This window comes from Strix aluco, chromosome 29 (genome assembly GCF_031877795.1).
Source record: "Strix aluco isolate bStrAlu1 chromosome 29, bStrAlu1.hap1, whole genome shotgun sequence".
NCBI lineage: Eukaryota > Metazoa > Chordata > Aves > Strigiformes > Strigidae > Strix > Strix aluco.
In genome coordinates, this window is record NC_133959.1 from 5,928,350 (window position 1) to 5,947,421 (window position 19,072).

The following is a 19,072-nucleotide window of genomic DNA, read 5'->3' on the forward strand; positions in this document are numbered from 1 at the left end:
AATTGCATTCAATTAAGTATTTGCTTGAGCAGTCTATCACAAAGTAAAAATTTCTTATATACTAGACTATACCTGCAACTTTGTCCCGAATAAGTTTCGCAGATTCAACTTCGCCAATACTGCTAAATAGACTTCGTAACTCATCTTGCGTCATGTTCTGAGGGAGGTAGTTCACAATTAAATTTGTTCTACCAATATCATCCCTGCAATCTTCAGCCATGTGATCTTCATAACCATTAGACATTTTATAGTATATCTGCAAAGAGAAAAATCCCAAATAAGTTCTAGATCTTTGCATTTCAATAAGCCAAACTTTCTCCACCTGAAGTTTGAATATTTATTTTTAAAAAACGGAGAACAAGCAATTACTTCAATTACACATTTTTTCCACTCATAAAAAAACATTATTTGTTGAAAATTCCAGGACTATTCATTCTTTCAAACTAACAAGCATGCCATTTTACAAAGCTACGTACCATTAAAGAGCTCTTAAGGGGTTTTTTTAACATTAATAAAAAGCATCAAGACAGATTTTGTACACACACATGTTGGTGAACACCAACATATTCACAACAGTCGAGTTAAAAATCACATTACCTATGTCCAAGCACTTGACTAGCCAGAATCAAAACCACCACCTCAACCCTAATTCCAACCTTATGCCCAGAACTTAAATGACAGAAAGAGGAGCAGCAGCCAGATCTACTAGACACAGTTCAGTATTTCAATTGAGGACTATTTATTTTCAAAATGTTTTCTCCTTTGCACGTTGCCTACCCCGCATCTGAAGGCCCCGTTATTGTTAAGTGGTTGCCTTTGGGTGACTGCTTAATTGCATATATGAAATGGATGAATCTGTACTGGAACACCAACTTTGGTGCATATTGAGTATTCGATAGAGTTTCTATTTTTGCACCTTTTTAAAGAAAGCCTTGAGAGAACATCCAGAAATTCCACCGCATGAAGATACTCTGCCCTACTCAGCCATCAGCAGGGACTGAACCCTGTCATTTCAGATGCAGAGGACATCTACAACCCAAACTCACAACAGACCCAAGCTGCTTCTCCTCCACGGCCTGCCAGAATAGTAGATTTTATAGTGCTTTTACAACTACTTTGAGATGGTCAGAATCAGGATACCTAAACCCTATGCCTGCAACAGGAGAAAAACAAGGTCTAGGAGATTCAGGGAGTTCTTTCTGGAAAACACCACCAACCAAGAAGCCAATTTCTTCTACAGTTCCAGATTCTGGTTCTCAAGTCCGCTACTGCAGATTTGTTCATCCTCTCAGTCTGAGAGCGCTAAACATCTCTAGTTCCAAAACAACATGCTTTTGTTTAACAGCTCTTAAAACCAGCTGTGAAGCACACAGAATTAACAGAAAAGCTGCTAAAAACCTGAAGTGAATTCATGGCCTCCTAAGGCTCAGTTCAGCACTCCTCCTCTTAAATTGCACTATTTGTGCATTTTACCACAGAATCCAAACACTTTGGCCTATTAGCAGCACACAGACATGTCAACTTAAACATTATTGCAACTTTATGGTGCAAGTATGAGTATTTTCAATTCAGACTCCACTAGTAAGAGGCATAAAACCTTATTTTATTAGGTTATTTTTTGATAACCTTATCAAAACACTTATTTTTTGATTAAATTAAGGCTAATCTGAGAGGATTGAGTCTTCTTTAATCCAGAGTTCTCGCCACAAGAATAGCACCAGAAGTTTGGCTGCATATAGCTAAATCAGCAATGCTTGCTTAGCTAATAATCTGTTCTTGCAATACTCAGCTTACCAGCTCTGTAAATTCAGATTCACACCACTGTATTTCCAGAATAAAGGTAAATGAACCCTTCACCTGATGCAAGAGATCAGTCTAATAAATTCAAGCACTGGAAATTTAGCAGACTTCCAACTAACTCCCTTCTGAAAGCTTAGTGTAAACCTTCCAAGTTCTGCATGAAATCTGCTTCTCACTGAATCTCTCAGTGTCACAACAGAAGAATTAATTACCACAGGCTCAAAAATGAACTTTGTGTTTACTTTAATAGAACTTTTGGCCAATACACTCATTTGGCCAAAAGAATAACATAACACGCTGTACGTAAGCAACAACTATTAAAATTCCTCTAGTTGCAGTTTGCTTGAGAACCGAGCATCTTATCCGAAGCAGGTATCACTAGCACAGTGCTAATCTTACCTGAGGGGATTATCAATCCGAGCTGAATTAGAACAGTTTAAGATATTATTGCTACTCAGCCACCAGTAAAACATCAGGTCAGGTGTTCAGAGGATGCAAAAGCTTCTAGCTCATCTCAACGCAGAGCAAGCCAGCAAGTATCACGTAGTTAATACTGGCTACGTTCACCAATTTATTTTTGCATTAAGATGGGTCAGAAGCATTCCTACGTCCACAACTATGTAGCATCAGCTTATAGATTTTTGTGAAACTACACCACCACCCTCTATGCTAAGGGCCTGAGCAGCAATGGTACACTGCTTTATTCTATGAATCAGGATAAAGGATGAGCCTTTCCAGGGACCACACCGCTACCGGCAACTAGAAGTTGAACAATGGAAAAAGTCAAGAACAGCAACTAGAAATCCTAAATCTAGAAAGGGAATAAGGGAATGCTGCCTGCAGGAAGGGACTTTCAGTCCCTTCACCAGTAGCTATTGTTAAGTCACGTTTGGCATTTATTTCATACTTTCTTCTTGCGAAGGTCTGATTTTTTTTTTTAAATGGCAATAACGGAATACACCATTTTAGAATAATCCATGACTAGACTTATGTTAATTTGAGATTTAGCACAGTATAGATATAAGCTGAATTGTTTAGTTTTTTTGAAATATGTGCTGAAGCATTAACAGCTGACATCTTATAGAAGGAGAGGTCCTGCTCCCCCTCACCCGTTGATTGGCCTTCTACCCCCCATTTCTGTGTTTCAAGTACCAACATGAACAAGCCCCAGCACCCTTCTGCCCACAGGATAACCAATTTGTACCATGAGAGCAATGGAAAACTACACCAGGAGGGAAGCACTTTTTGTTCTGTCAGCAGTTTTAATCTGCTTTCCTTCCAGCAAGATAAGCACCAGTTAATGCCAGAGGATAGGAGAGCAAGAGGAGAAACTGCAAAGCTAGAGGCAGGGGAAGAGACTCCCCCCCATCAGATGATTTCAAGCTGCCAGGTTGTCTCAGCTGTACTGTGAAATGATGGCATTAAATACACATTCTCTTCCAGCTCTGTCAAAACTGTCTGAGCACAACCTCTGAAAAGTTTCCCATTCTGCTAAATGACACTCAAACATCTGAACCTTCTTTGTTCAATGTACCTGAGCTATAAAACCAGATGACTTATGTTTTCAAAATTGTTTTAATGGAATGCAGCTTTGCTTGCCTTTGTCCTTTATAAAATTCAAGCCATACAAGCACAACATACCAACATGTTAATGAGTATGGAAGCTGTACAGTACAATTAGAGTATTTAGCAAGCAAAGGAAGAAATGTTGAGATCTTCCCAGCTTTACGAAACCAAAGTTCAAATTCCCTTCACTTCAACCAAATTCTCCCAAGATACAATACAAATCCTTCCTGCTGCCATGATTCTCCTCCTGTCAAGTTGAAGAAGTTGCTATTTCCTATACTAAAAAAAAAAAAAAAATATCTATTTTCCTTATCCTCTAAGGTGTATCTGCTGCCTAAAAAGGAAGCGTCACAGCTAGACACCAAGCACAGAAAACTCCCCAACACACCGTGATGGCAGGTTACCAGACTTACATCTGGCATTAAGCAAATTGACAGGAGTTTGGCGAGTGGCTATCAACTAAATCATTCTACCACAGCCTCTAATCTCACTGCAATACTTACCATCTATATCTCCCCATGATAAACAAGGAGTGCCAAGGGCATTGTTGATTCAAAAGCAATTAGAACTGTGAAGGAAGGCTTCCACCTGCTTTTATTGAGACATTAGAAAAAAAAATAAATAGGAAGTCCTTGCATAAAGGCCTGGCAAACATTTTTATGGGATACCAGGAACAAAAGCCTGCAGAAACGATAAAGGCATAGTAGAGAAGAGGAAAAGGAGCAGAGTGCTAATAAAGAAGATGCTTCTTCCTTCCTAATCTTTCACCAAGCACTTACACAATCTACTGCAAGACTTAACACTTTCTGGCCATCCTGGAAGTTAGTGGGAAACCACTTCCTCCGCTGGTGGTTGAACAGTTCTCATTCCAGTGAGAATAAAAACAGCCCCTGAAGAACTGTTAACCTTTGCGTACTGAAAAGAATTCCAAAAAGAAAAGGTGGTATAAGATGGTCAATATGGATGAAATGAGAAATGCTACATAAGATAACAAGTTTTTTATTTCATTCTCACTAAGATATGTTGAAGGAGTCTCCTGATCTTTTTTCATCAGAGGGAACAATCAAATTTTATCAGTAAATATTCCAGACTTGAGAACTAGGCCTAGAAACTAACTTGGCTCTATAACTTCATTAACTGACATTTGTCAGTCCACACTGACATAAATCAGAAGTCTGATCGCACTTATATTCTCAGTGGACAGGTCAAGGATGGAAACAAGGCCTAACAGCTCCATTCGGGAAGGCTACCTGTAATGAGACTGGTACTTTGCAGCCTCTCCAAAAAAGGTCTTCAATTCTATGTCCCAAAAACGGAATTCTTAAGACTAAGTTCCCTTGCACTGCAGTTCCTAAAATGAGATTTTTTTTTTAAATAACCAAACCCTGTAACAGCTTGTTTTAAAAGGTGGCCTTCTTTTTCTTCCTTGTGCAAGATGCCCTCAAACTTATGATGCCAAGGATGCACCCAGCAACCACTGGGAACCATCTGTACTGTGCCCAAATCTTCCATTAATTCTGGAGGTGCTCAAATTCACGTAGACCAACGCTTCACTACCTGCTTCAAAGACTGCTCATTCACCAACAGCCAGGTCTGCATTCTTGGGACTGGACTGAAAAGCTCTCCAGGCTATTTTTTTCAGAAACATTCCACTGACCATGACAATCACCTTCTCACAAAAGTACACAAGATCCCAGAAGGTTTAAAAGAAAAATGGCACAAATGGTTCTGGCAGCAGACCAATAAAAGCTTCTTCCAAATGACACTCAGTATCTCCATCCAGAATTCTAGGATACAGTGCTGTTAAGTCTTTCACTGTGAAATGTTTGCTAAGAAGAAAGACCTGTATGGATCTGAGGACATAATCTGAAACAGGAACATCATCAAGATAAGTAACTAACTGTTTTTAAGATCAGACAAGAGGCTTAGTATACCCACACCTTGTTCACAGGTCTGCTCTACTGGGATCACAAACTCAAATGTAGACACCTCAACAGGTGATAGATAACATAAGCATTTTAGCTACTGCACAACTTAAGATGGGAAATTCTTCCAGTAGCAGTGAGCTCTGTGCTCCTTCATGCCAGCAATTAGCACCTTCATTAAAATCCAGGCAGCAGGTCTTATCACTCCAGGGACTGACTATTCTCATTTATGCAAGATAGTTTTCCGGACAGTGAAAGCCTTGTAGCACTGCAGATGCACAGGTGAGTGTAACACCAGCTGTGCCGAGCACAAGGTCAGAGCTGCCTCAAACGTATTTCTTGTCCTTGATATCAGAAGCACACAGACTACACCAGTATCTGACACTTGCCCAGAGACAGATGAATCTGTTCAAGTGTTGTGGCACAGTTTGTGGCACCTTCACTGGAACACCGGGAATGGGCCATACTGAGCACAGCATGGTTCTCAAACCGCGGCAGAACTTGCATCTCCATGGGCTATACGAAGAAGAGACCTCACCTCCTCCTGTTTCTTCAGCATATGGATGGTATTTGTTGACATGCCCCCCACCCTGCCCCAAGTCATGGTTGAATCAAAGGCAAGCAACAAATTTGGCTGTCTTGCACACTGCTCTACCACTCCATTTTGAAGCTGCTAAGCAGTCTTCCTTGGAGATCGCTCCTGAAATAGAACAAAAAGGACACTGCTACATCAAGGGAAGTGCCAAACCAATCCACACAGCTGCAGAAGGCAGATGCAGAGGTGCTGAGATGTCCAGGTTTGAACACATGCCACAAGCAATGCCACACACAGGGAAGGGCCTGAAGAATCTCCACCAGTTTTAACTGTTTCAGGAAAATTGCCATGCAAAAACCTGATTTGCAGCCAGCTGTCAAGACAGGATTGAGAAGCAAGAGTTTAATCAAGACATAGAAGGGACAGAAACTTGGGGGGGGGGGGAAAAAGACACCACACCAAAAAAACCCATGTTTTCTTCTCAGAAATCACAGTAAGGTACAGAATAGGTTTTACCTTAGAAGCCACACCAGCAGAAAAACCTCCACATGCCTTCCAGAAAAAAAAAAAGTTTCCAAATGCTCCACAGCCAGAAGTCTTAAATCAGACCCCTCTACTTATGCCACAGATTCTTTCCCATAATCTCCAAGAAAACCCTTTTTATTCTTTACACAAACTCCTTTCATGTCCCCAACAGCTCTCCACATTGCACCCCACAAGCACAGACCCCTCCATGAGCATCCATACAGGACAATGACAACAGCAAGCAAGACCCATTGCTGTTTGACTCACACTGCATTCATACAACACTACCTCAGGTAGCAGGGGATTTTAATCTTGACCAAACACCAAAAAACAATTGGGTGGAGAGGGGGGAAGGGGGGGAAAAACATCCACAGATTCTCTCTTCAGTTCAAGAGTAACATTTATACAGCATATGAGGGGAAAAAACATTATGTTTAACATAAAAGGTTATACTGGCATGTACACGCACAGATTAGGTCACACACTTCAAAACCTCAACTCAGATCTGAGCTACATGCTTAAGTCTTCCAACAGATTATTTTTATGTATACTTGGAAAGGCAGGTGATAATGCTTGGGTTTTCCTTCTAAACAAAAATAATTTAGATATAAGGTAATGTGTCTATGTTTGCAAGATGCCTGATGCTGCTTCCAAAAAGCAAGTCCATGACCACAAAGGAAGAATCTTGATCTCACCTTTTCTTGCTTGTTATGCATGCTTAGGCTGATTGGCAGCATTTCATGAGCATGAATCTTATGTTTCATTGGAATAGCCATCTTCCAGAACCTTGACGGATGATGTTTGGGTACACATGAAAACTTAAAAGGCAGAAAATGAGGTGTCACAGATTCCTTCCCCCAAACTGTACTGTTACCTTATTTCTCTTTTTATTGTCCCACAGCAATCAATAAGGTGGGTGTTCTCTCCCACACAGCTGTCTCATCTGACTGCCCCTCATCTGTCTCCCCTGCAGCCACAATATTTTAAAACAGCAAACAGGAGAAATTTATATTCAATTGGATTTGTTTGGCATTTGTACTCTCTCCTCTCTCCTCCAAGAATGAAACCAACCCAGTCTACTGAAACATACTAGTGAAGGTCACTTAAAAGTTTCCCTTTAGACAGGAAGATTCTTTTAGATTGAAACTCTTAAGTGTTAAGCCACATAAGGTGCTCAACTTGAACACGTATGTTCCTTCCACACTAACATGTAAGTTCTGTTTGTAAATCTGGTGACCAAATAGATCGTTTCTGCTTGTCAGTCCTTCAGATTTTTCAGAGTTAATAGATCTCATCTTTTTATTGGTTCCTCTTCCCCTTTGCAAACCTGGAATGAAGACCTTTTTCTCCTTAGCTTGACTAAATTTAAGATTCCAACATTTTTGTCAGTTCTGACAACAAAAATATCTCTGCACCAGAAGTGGCTATTACTAAAATCTGCTACTGCATTTCAACAAACTTTACTTCCATATGCTAAATCAACGATTTCTAGTACAACATATTTTAAGCTCATTTGTTTTATAACATTGGGCATAAACTTAGTTTTAAACGTATTACTAGCCTAAGAAATCTCAACTGTCATAATTTTAATATTTTAACAAAGTAGTCTTACATATTCTTTAACAATCAGATTTGTCTAAAAAGCCTTGAAACACTTCTCTTAGTTGTTTTTATTCACATCCGTATAATGACATCATCAAGGTAAATGTTTTTGTCAATACTTACATGGCCAGAGACAGAAGTATTTGAGGCCAAAAAATAAGCTGCATTCTTCAGAGGAATGACCTCATTTTACCATCAATCTGATGAACTATACTCAATTCACAGGAACAAAACTAATCATAGTTAGGGTGCTGCAGAAATCAGATACAGACCGGGCATAATCACCATCCACTGCTGCTTTAACATGAAGGGGAAGATTGGTGCCTCCCAACATCATCTCTGCTTGCTATATATGAACAAGGGGAACTGGAAACTACGCAGTTAAGATACTCCACATCTGCAGCTAGATCTGAGATGTCCTCATCTTTCAAGGTTATTAGTTAGCCTTGACAGAGAGTAGGCTACAAAGCTCTGCTCAGAGCTTCACATCAGCATCTTTGACCCAGGGACAAAACAACTGTGGAAGGTGCTGACAGTCAACATAACGGAGTTCTTGCACAGAGAAGAGACAGCTGGACAGCTTTTTGCAGCTGAGACTATCTCACCTTCTGCATTGGTATTTTAAAAAGAACAGGTTTATGATAAACAGATATAACAAAAAGAAAGAACCTATTATCTCCCTTGTTCCAGACAGTGTCAGCAACTGCCTCTGGCAATTTTTTCACCTACAAAAAAAAACATCTGGAGACAAAGAACTGTGCTGTGAGGGAACAACTCCTTTCCTACGCACAGGACACTTGCGGTAGGTAAGAAGAAGCGGACATAAGAACTGCAGATTCCAGACACATTCCACCAACAGCTGCCCCCACACATGGATCCATCCTTGGATTAGCAGCTGGTACTTTCATTTCGATGGGACAGGAAGGCAAGTGAAGCAAAAGGAGGAGGAGACAGCATCCAACTCGTTCACCAGCACAAAACAAGTAGCTGGAAATCCATCTCTGAAGGCTTGATGAGACATCACAATGTGCTACTGCTCTCCTACAAGGAGGCCATGGAAGCGGTGGGCGAGAGGAAAATTATACTTTATACTTACTATGCCACTGCTACTAATATTTTTTTTAAAAAAGCAGCAAAACCATGCACACGGAGATCGTCTCTGCCTTCTCAGCATAGCTTATTTCCACCCTACACTCCCAAAAAAACCCAACAAAAGAAGCTTAAAAATCTATTTTTGCATATATCACCTACATATAACGAGGTTGTATAATCAAAGGGATTGTTTCAGCCAGCAGTGTGAAGCTTGCAGGTGCCCAGATCACAGAAGTGCACATCAAAAAGGAGAAGTGCCCTGATCAATTTCCAATAAAAGGCAAAATTTAACACCTCTCATTTGCTGAACTATGTCATGCTTCCTAAATGCTTCAATTGGTGAGAACCTCCTGCAGCTGCCTTCCATGCTTTTTCTAAAGTACTTGGAACTACTCTCTAAACATCTTTTTTAAGTCTGTAAATACAGCAAGCTTGAGTTTTGCTGTAACTGAAAGTCTACCACCTGCACAGGTAGCTTATCCACAAGACTCGTAATCAGCACGACATCTAATAACATTTTACTGTAATCAATTCACAGAGGGCTCATAACAAATAAGCAAGAAACAAGACAGAGACCAAAGCTTCAGGAAAGAAAGCAGGCTGGTGCAACAGCTTAAAGAAATAGATTCTGAAAGTAAGATGATATGTCTCTGACAGGTCAAGACAAGGAGGGCTTTTTTCAGCAAGAAAAAAAGTGACAGAACAGCAAGAAGCAGCAAACAGAAAATAGAATGCTTTAATTAGGAGCATAGAGCACATTTCATGGTAAGCTAACGTCAGTACTAGACACCGGCCACATTCAACAGACACAATTAAGTTAAGAAAGATGCTATATACAACAGTCACACTTCCATTTAGACTGTGCTTGCTACCAATGCTGTACCTACAAACCTGGCACTGCATAAGACAACTCACATAGGAATGCAGCATCACCATATTTATCTGGTACTGCAGAGCCATCCACATCAGGGCTAAATAACTAAAGCTATAAACTCACTATACAATATACTTAACAACTCTACCAGCTTAAGATGTTTCGGTTCATATTCTGATCAAGTCAAGGAGAGAGCCTACTGCAAACACAGGTTGTGGTTCTCTAACTCAGGACAGCTGAACACTTTGAATCACGAAGCCACAGAGTCATTTGCATCATTATACAAATACAGTTACACTGCTTCGGAACAAAAACTAGGACAACCACAGAGTAATGCATCACGTTGCACAGACTTACAGGCTCAGGAATCCAGACTTTATTATCTATCACACAACACAAACATAACCCAAGAGTCAACAGAAATCTAAGAAATCATAACAACTGTATGGGCTTGATAAAGCCTATGGAACACATGCATCGCCCTAGTTTTAAAGGGAGATATACAACTCAGAGAACTCTGTTCACACAGATCTAGAAAGAAAAGCTGTTAAAACATGAGTATTGGGGAGCAGCAGACTGGTAAAGAGGTAAGAGCTGAGAGCAGTATGAGCAGTCAACATCCCCATTCAGGGCATAAAAGGATAAAGAAAAAGGAACATAAATACAGAGACCACATGTCAACAACAAGAAGCCTTAATAAAGGGAATAAATCTCTACCCTTTCCATTTCTTTCCTCCTTTATTTCCCACAGATGCCTCATTAAGTGGATCACAGGATCCCAGTGCAAGTCCTTCATGCAACAAAACATTCTTCCTTTCTCAGCAAGTCTCAGACACAAGCCTCTGCCCAACAGATAATGCCACTTCACCAGCCAGCACTACAGAATACAGTAGCCAGAACACACTTCCACACAACCACTCCACCAGAGCTCAGTGGCCCTTTCTCCAGGCTACCTCTACACCCCGTCCTTCCACCCACCTCCTCCCACTGAATGGCCCCCTGATACATTCATGCCTCTTCCAGTCACTAAAAAAGGGTAAGCACTCCACTTTGAAAAGCCTCCCACGAGTACTGACAATAGTGGGCTGCTACTTTAGTCATGATTTCTTCTGGCCAAAAGCACTTCGCATAGCATTACTGAACCCTGCTCCTAGCAGGCCCAAATGAGCATTAATATTAACACGTACTGACCACATTAGGAAGCCCACCCTCAGATACTGCCAGTCAATAAAGATGCACCACTCTTAACGATGGTGGGAGATTTAAAAGCTGTGTCCGTGCACACGCAGGCAAAATAAAGATGAAAGACAACATCACCCAGAAGAAAGGCCCCGAGGCACGGACCCGGGCAGCGCATCTGCCACCCAGGGCCGGCTCCCTCCGCCGCAGCCCCAGGCAGCGAGACCCACGGCCTTGGCGCCCACGAGCACGGAGGCCGCGGGCCCCTCCTGCCCTACCCGTGCCCCATCCGCCCCACGCAGGCCCTCCCAGCCCCGCACGCTGCGGGCCCGCCTCCGGCCCGCAGGCCGCAGCCCCGGCTCGCCGCCCGGCCGCCCCGGGCCCGCGCTCCCCCTCCAGTTGGCCCCTCCCCCCCGCAGGCCCCAGCTCTCCCCCTGCAGGCCCAGGCCTCGGCCTCGCTGGCGCGGCCCTCGCCGCCCGCTCCTGCCCGCACCGGCCTCGGAGGAGCCGCCGGGGCCTCCGCGGGCGCCGCCCCACAGCCCACAGCGGCCCGGCCTCACCTGTCGCCGGCTCGGCAGGGCCTGGGCAGCGGGAGGCTAACGGCTCCGCAGCGCGCACAACAAGCCGCTCGCAGCGCCGCCGGCCACGCCCCCGCCCCGCCCGCCGAGCCCCGTTGGCTGCCGCGCACACGTGTCCCGCGGCCCGTTGGACCGGCGGCCCGTCCGTCAAGCGCCGGCCGGGGGCGGCCTACTCGCGGCGCGCCGGCGGCCTGGCGCGGGGAACCGGGCCCTGCGCGCCGCCCCCGGGCCCGCCTCAGGCGCGGCGCGGGCCCGCGGCCTCCGCCCGAGCCCCCCCCCCCCCCCCGACCAGTCCGGTGGCGGGGCAGGCGCCGCGGCGAGGGCATCGCCTTCGCCCCCTCCCCCGGCAGCGAGGCCGGGGATGTCCAGGCAGCCTCTGCGGGCGAGCGGGGGGCCTGCGCCGGCCCGCCCGTCCGCAGGCCGGAGGGGAGCTCCCGGAGAGGCGGAGGGCGCAGGAAGGTGGCGGGCAGCGTCCCCGAGCAGCCCCCACCGGCACGGCCCAGGCCTCCCGAGGCGGCCGGGAGCAGAGCCGGTGCTCTCCCCGCGCGGCCTGCCCCGCTGGGGCCTGCTGAAGCCAGGAAGGAGCTGGGGGGCGAACGTGGGTCTCGCCTCCGTTGCTCCCTGTGTGCGAGCCCTTCCATACTGCTCTTGTAGAAGATGAGAAACCCGAGTTTTTCCCTGGTGCAAAAGTTAGATCCGAGTAGGAGCTGTAGCAGGACAGCCCCAGGCTCTGGGGAGTTCGCCGTCAGCGCCTCCCCATTAGCTGCAGGCCCCTTCCATGGGGGGTCAAGTGCCCGCTGTAACCTCAAACAGGGGAGCATCCCCCAGCAGCAGCACAAAGGAATGCTTCTGACTGATTAAGAGATTTAAATTGTTCCCGTGTAAATGAGATGCAAGTGATGATCTGCAGCAGAAGCCATGGTGGTCAGCACTTCTCTGTGCTTAAAGAAGTCCTTCTGCAATGAGCTTAAGGCACCTGCTGGTCAAGAGTTTTTCCTCTGTCCACCACCAGCAATTTTTTGGTAGCCAAGGGCATCGCTGTGTATGTGAACCTATTTCCACTGCACAGGAGAAGTCTGAGAATGTAAAATTCCACTATTCTGCAGGAAACAAATCTTTTTGTCATTAACACAGTATTCTGCAATAATACCCATGGTACAAAGCAGTAGGTTTAGTATGTGACATACTTGTAAGCTTGCAGGTCTGTAAATCCTGTCTGCCTGTCAAGGTACTCAACTTTGGCCAAAAATTCAGAATATTGCTGCGTTAAAATGTGTGATGTTATTTTTCATTCACAGACAACTCATACTTTGAGTTTTACTTAGTTGAGTAACATAACCAAAAATCAAATTAATGCACTTTTAGAACAGAAGAACAGTGAGATCACACCTGAAGGATAGGAACTTGCAATATAGCAGCAAAACCATACACAGGAGTAAGAATTTGTTGCCATTTCCTTGCACACGTGTGTGTAGAAATACTCTGCACTTAGTAATTACACTGGGAAATCACACACTGAAAATGCAAATATCTTTATCTATCTTGACAGGGCCTCTGGCAAGGCCTCGTATAGTACATTCCCAACATTGTTGCACTGATGGTATCTGGTTTATCTTCCCAGAAACCACTTCAAGTGGTCCTGTTACAACGGTTCTAATCTTCTATACATTATGACCCGGAACAGCCATTCCCGAAGGGCACAGTATCAGTGTGTCAGGAGAACGTAATGGTCAGCATCATTAAATGAAGAGTCCATCAAGGAGATTAATGATTAAGAGAGATGTTAAAAATTCTGCCATTTTCTTTTTTAATTTATCATAGCTTTCAGTGCCAGATGGGGAATCCTCACATGTAAACTCCAAGCCTGACAGGTCTGGAAATATCCTTCAAGGCCTCATAAAACATTAAAGATGTTTGTGCATCTGTTATTTGCTCATGCTGCTATGTATGCCAGCCACAATATCACAATTTTGTCATTCACATCAATGGCAGCTTTCTGTTACTGTCAATTTTGTATTTTCCTTCTATCATTCAGGTTTTAATTAAGCAATCCCATTCTTGGGCCTAAGATCACAGATCTCCAAAAATCGAGGCCATGGACATAAGACAATGCTGCACAGAGCTCTGATGCCTTTATCTTGTAACAGCACGTTTGCAATCTCATCATTTCATTTATCACCATAAACGCTATGTTATTGAAAACTCTGATGGCAATTAGAAGGTATTATCCTATTAAACTGTATGTCAGGTTTTAAAGGAACGATCTCATTTTGCTGAAATATATTCATTGTCTGTTGCAGTGTTTCAGTTCAATATGAAAACACATCAGTCTGAAGGTACCGTGATCATGTGTAATTTTAGAAATGTGAAGCTAGGCCTCCCAGTGAAATCACCTTACGATAACGCAACATAAATGACGACAGGTTCTTCACAGGTATGTTCTGTCGTGCTTTCCTGAGGTATGTTGACACATGAAAAAAGCTCCCTGCAAACAGGGTAATACTGGAAGCCAACATGGTTCTTACCTGGCAAGAAAACGAACAGTGTGAATTACTGAAGTGGTTGCCACAACATCGGCTAGAAACTTCAGATTACAAAAGGAGGGAGATTCTTGCAGAGCTTTCTAACAGCACAAATCCAACCCGGGCGGTAGGAAGGATTTAGGAGCCCGTCCGGACCGGGGTTCGCTCTCCTGCTGGGAGCAGCAGCTGCCGCCCCGGGCACGCTCGCTCCCCGGCACTGCCGCCTTCCTCAGGTGGCTCCAGGCACTTCTGTGAGCCTCCGGACAGCAGCTCTATTAATTTCCCTATTTTTATGTTGTTTCCGTTGTTGTCAAAACCCACTACTTTCATAATACCGGTTTATCTTTCCTGGGGCTGCAGCAGACGCCTCCTAGAACAGCGCCCCCGCCCTCGCCGGGGGTCGCGTAAAATGGCGGCCGGGAGCCGCCAGAGCCGCGGGGCAGGTACCGGCGGGGCGGGGCCCGCCCGGGGGCGGGGCTGCTCCCCCCGCCGCTCCCCGCCCCGCGTTCCTCCCCCCACGCCCTCGGGGTGGGGAAAATGGCGGCTGAGGGCCTGCGGGGGGGGTGTTGTGTTTGCAGGTGACTCGGCCTTGCTGTCCCCGCCCGGGAGGTGGCTCTGCCTCGCTGCTCTGCACAGGGCCTCTTCTCCTCGGTGGGGGGCAGTGCTGCAGGTGCCGTAGTGGCTTCGGGAGCTCCCACTTCACTGATTTTCCACCCTCGTTGGGAATCTCCCTCCTGAAAGGTGCCCTGGCTCCTGTGCAGCCTGGCCTCCGCTGTGTCTTTATTTCTTTCCCTCCTTCAGGGTCTTGTGTTATCCTCGGATTTCTCCATGCCATTAGGAGACCACCTTCTTTGCCCTCTGCTGTGGCTTTCTCAGCCCCTGGACATTCATTATCTTCTGGTTTCACCCTCCTCTCCTTTCAGTAAATGCCCTGGCATTGCTCCGAGACTTTGCTCACCTAACGCACCCGTTTGCTCGTCTTCTGGTGTGTGGCTCCACACCGTCATCTCAGCCAGATTTGAGGGCTCCTGAATTGCTCCACTGTCAGCATCCTTCCGAATAATACCTTCTGGTTTTCCTTGGGGTTTCCTTATGCTCTCCTCGATCTTTCTGGTATTCAGTCCTTGGTACTTTTATCGTACTTGAGGGTAGTTCCCTCCCCAGAGATCTGCTCTGATAATATCCACTCGTTTGGAGTGGTTTGGCCTTTCAGAAGCGCCTTCTCCTGCTCCTTTGCAGAAGGATGGAGTTGTACTCGGTATTTCACTCCCATGGGAGTTACCTTCCTTGTGGTTAGTTTTAACCGCTCTTTTTCATTCTGCCCGTGCTGTCGTTTCACTTGGGAGGTGAATTATGTCACCTGGGGCATGTTTGTCTCTTCCTTGCACTGCAGTAAGATCACCCCAGTTTAAATTTTCAGTGAATTCACAGAATCACAGAATCATCTTGGTTGGAAAGGACCTTGAAGATCATCCAGTCCAACTGTTAACCCAGCATTGGCAGTTTCCAACTACACCAGATCCCTCAGCGCTATGTCGACCTGACTCTTAAACACCTCCAGGGATGGGGACTCCACCACCTCCCTGGGCAGCCCATTCCGACACCTAACGACCCGTTCTGTGAAGAAATACTTACTAAGAGCCAGTCTGAACCTTCCCTGGTGCAACTTGAGACCATTCCCTCTTGTCTTATCGCTCATTACTTGGCTCAAGAGACTCATCCCCCCTCTCTGCACCCTCCTTTCAGGGAGTTGTAGAGGGCCATGAGGTCTCCCCTCAGCCTCCTCTTCTCCAGACTAAACCCCCCCAGTTCCCTCAGCCGCTCCCCATCAGACCTGTGCTCCAGACCCTGCACCAGCTCCGTTGCCCTTCTCTGGACACGCTCGAGGCATTCAATGTCTTTTTTGTAGTGGGGGCCCAAAACTGAACACAGTAATCAAGGTGCGGCCTTACCAGTGCCGTAATTGTCGTTGTAGGAGTAATTGTAGGAGAACGTCTCTGGGCTTTCTCAGGTCAGTGCAGAAAACGGTGGAAAATGTGTTGAGCTTTGGAGTGGAGTGAGCCTCTTCAGTCGGTAGTGGGCGTGTTGGCTGGTGAACATGTTGGTTCAGGTTCCTCTGCACCAAGCTTTTCTAATTAAACCAGCCACACGTAATCATTTGTGGACAGATGTGGATAAGTTTTAATTCAATTTAAATTTGAAGTTATTATAAGCTGTTATTGAAGCTGATTTTTCTTTTACCCTTTCTTTGATTTCCCTTTTCCTTTATGTATGTGTAGGCTCTGTAAGTGTTCTCCTCCCTGCCCCCTCAATTTGTTGTGCAAGTCACCTTATCTATTAGCCTACTTTCTGAAATCATCTCCTTTAAAATTTAGTAGTGGGTAAAGGACCTCCACGGTCAGACAACAAAATGGAAGGAAGCAAAATGGAAGTTTTTCTGGTTGCCAGTAGCCATCTTTATTCTAAGCTCATAGTTTATGAAGCTTGTGGTTGTGTGTGGTTTTATACCAGTTGTGAATGGTATCTATGTAAATTGTTTAACTCCATGTACTGGTTATTTGTAGCATAGTTCTATTTGTTCAGTGAGCTGTTAATATTCTATTGCAATTAAAATCTAGAAGTTTTGATAAAGATTTTTATAATCTTCGATCTTGCTACATAGACTAAACAGAGAAGCAAATGTCTGGGAAGTGCTCGGGATATTTTGTGGCAAATCTGATTATGCATTTAAGTTTTGGCGCTTCATATCCCTTCCGAAATCATAATAACTTGCAGAGGCTGCTGATAGCGCACTTTCATTTGCTTATGTCTCTCCTGTATAGGAGCAAAGTAATACGTATTTTTTTGTAGCAGCGTAAATCACTACTACACATTGCTTACTAGTTCTGGCCTGGGCATGAGAGTGCATTGTGTGCTGTAGCCTTGTTTAGCCTAGAAAGATAGGCTAAGCTTACTGACTGGCTGCGTTTTGTAGCCTCAGCTTGGTGTGAAAAACACTTTGTCCAACTGTCAGTAGGACAATATTAATTACTTTTCTCACCATCTTCCAGTCCTCGAGATTTCAGAGTGTTGTCAAGCAATAGTAAAATGCATAGTAAACACACTGGTTTTTTGTTTCCCCAAACACTTGGGGAATGTGCCTAGTTTTTCTGTAGTTTGGAATGTTTGGCAAAGCCTACTGCTCGGGTGTCCATGTATGAACTAGGAGTAGGGAGTTATGAAGAGCCTGATCTGTGCTTTAAGAATGGTTGTTTGAGCGTGGCTTGTTAGTCTTGAGATGAAGTATGTATTGACACACAAAAAAACCCCAATGGAAATAGATTTACTGACCTGTGGTCATATGCCTCAAATGTCTACAGTGATGTAACTGCCTTCTTGAAGCCACAAATTTAGTTTGCATGCATCAGCAATGGTAAGTCCATGGATACTGCTGCCAAACGTGGCACTAAGATTGTTTGGACCAACAACTATTACATGGCGCTCTGTGTTTTTAATACATTTTTTAATACATTTGATGTGAATGGTTTGCTTTCACTGCCAGAAGTTTGTGGTTTCCAGAGCATGTATTCTTGATGGTCTTAAATACAGAAAATGTGGTGATATGAACACCATAATGCTTAGGAATCTCCCAGATTTTATGAAGTAATTAGTTGACTTGAGAATTTATGGCAGTTGTGCAAGCCTTATGTGACTTAGCACCACCATGGAAGCCATAAAGCACTACAGAACTACTGTGTTATCAGACTCTGCGTGTCTTCATACTTTGAGAATATATTTCAAAATTCTAAGAAAGACTTTGTAAAGTCTCATTGTCATTAAAACATACATTCATCGCATAGTCTCCACAAACTTCACTTGCATCAACAAAAAGAATTCTCCACACCGGGGCTTTATGGAGGAAGGCATGACTATACCTAAAAATGGTTGAAAGTTTGAAACGTGAAAGCCCTGTTGAGTCTTGTGTTGTAGTAACATGAGTCTGTACAGGGCGCCAAAGTTTGGAGAAAGTTTGAGTGTCAAATTAGATCAGAACCCTAGCTGAGAGGGATAATGTTGTGCTAAGTATACCCGTTTGCAGCAAATAGTGAAGGAACATGTAGTCTTGATCTGGTTTTATCCCCAAATGTGTAGAGTTTTGCATTTTCAAGGTAAGTGCTTCAGACAGTCCTTTCGTTTAACACATTACACAATGCGGTGCGAGCTGCCTGCAGGGACTGATGGTGGCTCTCCAGCGGTATGTCTGAGAGTTGATTTGGGTTTTCTCCTGTTTTCAGCATTACACTTTCTATATCTTTACATGCGGAACACTTATGAATAGGTGGAATGTCTACTCACACAGATCCACAGTATTTGTGCCTTTTAAAGGCTTTAACTTCAGAAGTTCTAGTCATCTAGTCCCAAGTAACTTGCACTGTCAGGAGATACATGTCATCAGCATAGTAACAACAACCCAAGCCCTGTCTTTCAAAAATCCCTCCCCTGAACAGCTTAGAAATGTCAAAAAGTACCGGAGACAAAACTGTCCTGGGGAAGATTCATACCCAGTTTAAGTTCAGGCGTATCAGCCATCATGGTCACGTGTGAGCACTCGGTCAGGTATGACCAAAACCCATTCAGAATGGCCTCAGGCATATCAAGCATGGCCTTCAAATGATATCATTGCATCCTGGTGTCGATATCGGAAGGTCTCTTCCTATCCTCCCTCTCCTGACCCTGCTGAGTTTGCTGTAGCACGTGTACTTTTAAGCTGTCTTACATGACTTGGTCATTAGTTGTCCTGTAACTATGGTCTGCTGCATTCTAGCGTGACCTCTCGTGTTTTTGTCAAAGTTCAGCAGTAGATGTAGGTGTTTCTTCTGCCTGTACGATACAGT

General features: G+C 44.5%; 1 protein-coding gene across 7 annotated transcripts in view; it reads right to left on the minus strand.

Annotated features, from left to right (window-relative positions):
- Nucleotides 1–14,363, minus strand: part of ELAVL1 (ELAV like RNA binding protein 1) — a 47,044-nt gene extending 32,681 nt beyond the window's left edge. The window contains exons 1-2 of one of the 7 annotated variants that reach the window (XR_012621121.1): nt 7,047–7,185; nt 73–256 (exon numbers count right to left, since the gene is read on the minus strand). Coding sequence is in view for 6 of the 7 variants with exons in the window: in XM_074808919.1 (XP_074665020.1) it covers nt 73–256; nt 7,047–7,127 (265 nt within the window). In the remaining variant the exon portion in view is untranslated. Of the gene's footprint in view, nt 1–72; nt 257–7,046; nt 7,283–11,658; nt 11,754–14,201 lie in introns of those variants that run through there. The other 6 variants (XM_074808923.1, XM_074808921.1, XM_074808919.1 and 3 more) reach the window with 6 other exon arrangements.
- Nucleotides 14,364–19,072: the final 4,709 nt, after the last annotated feature.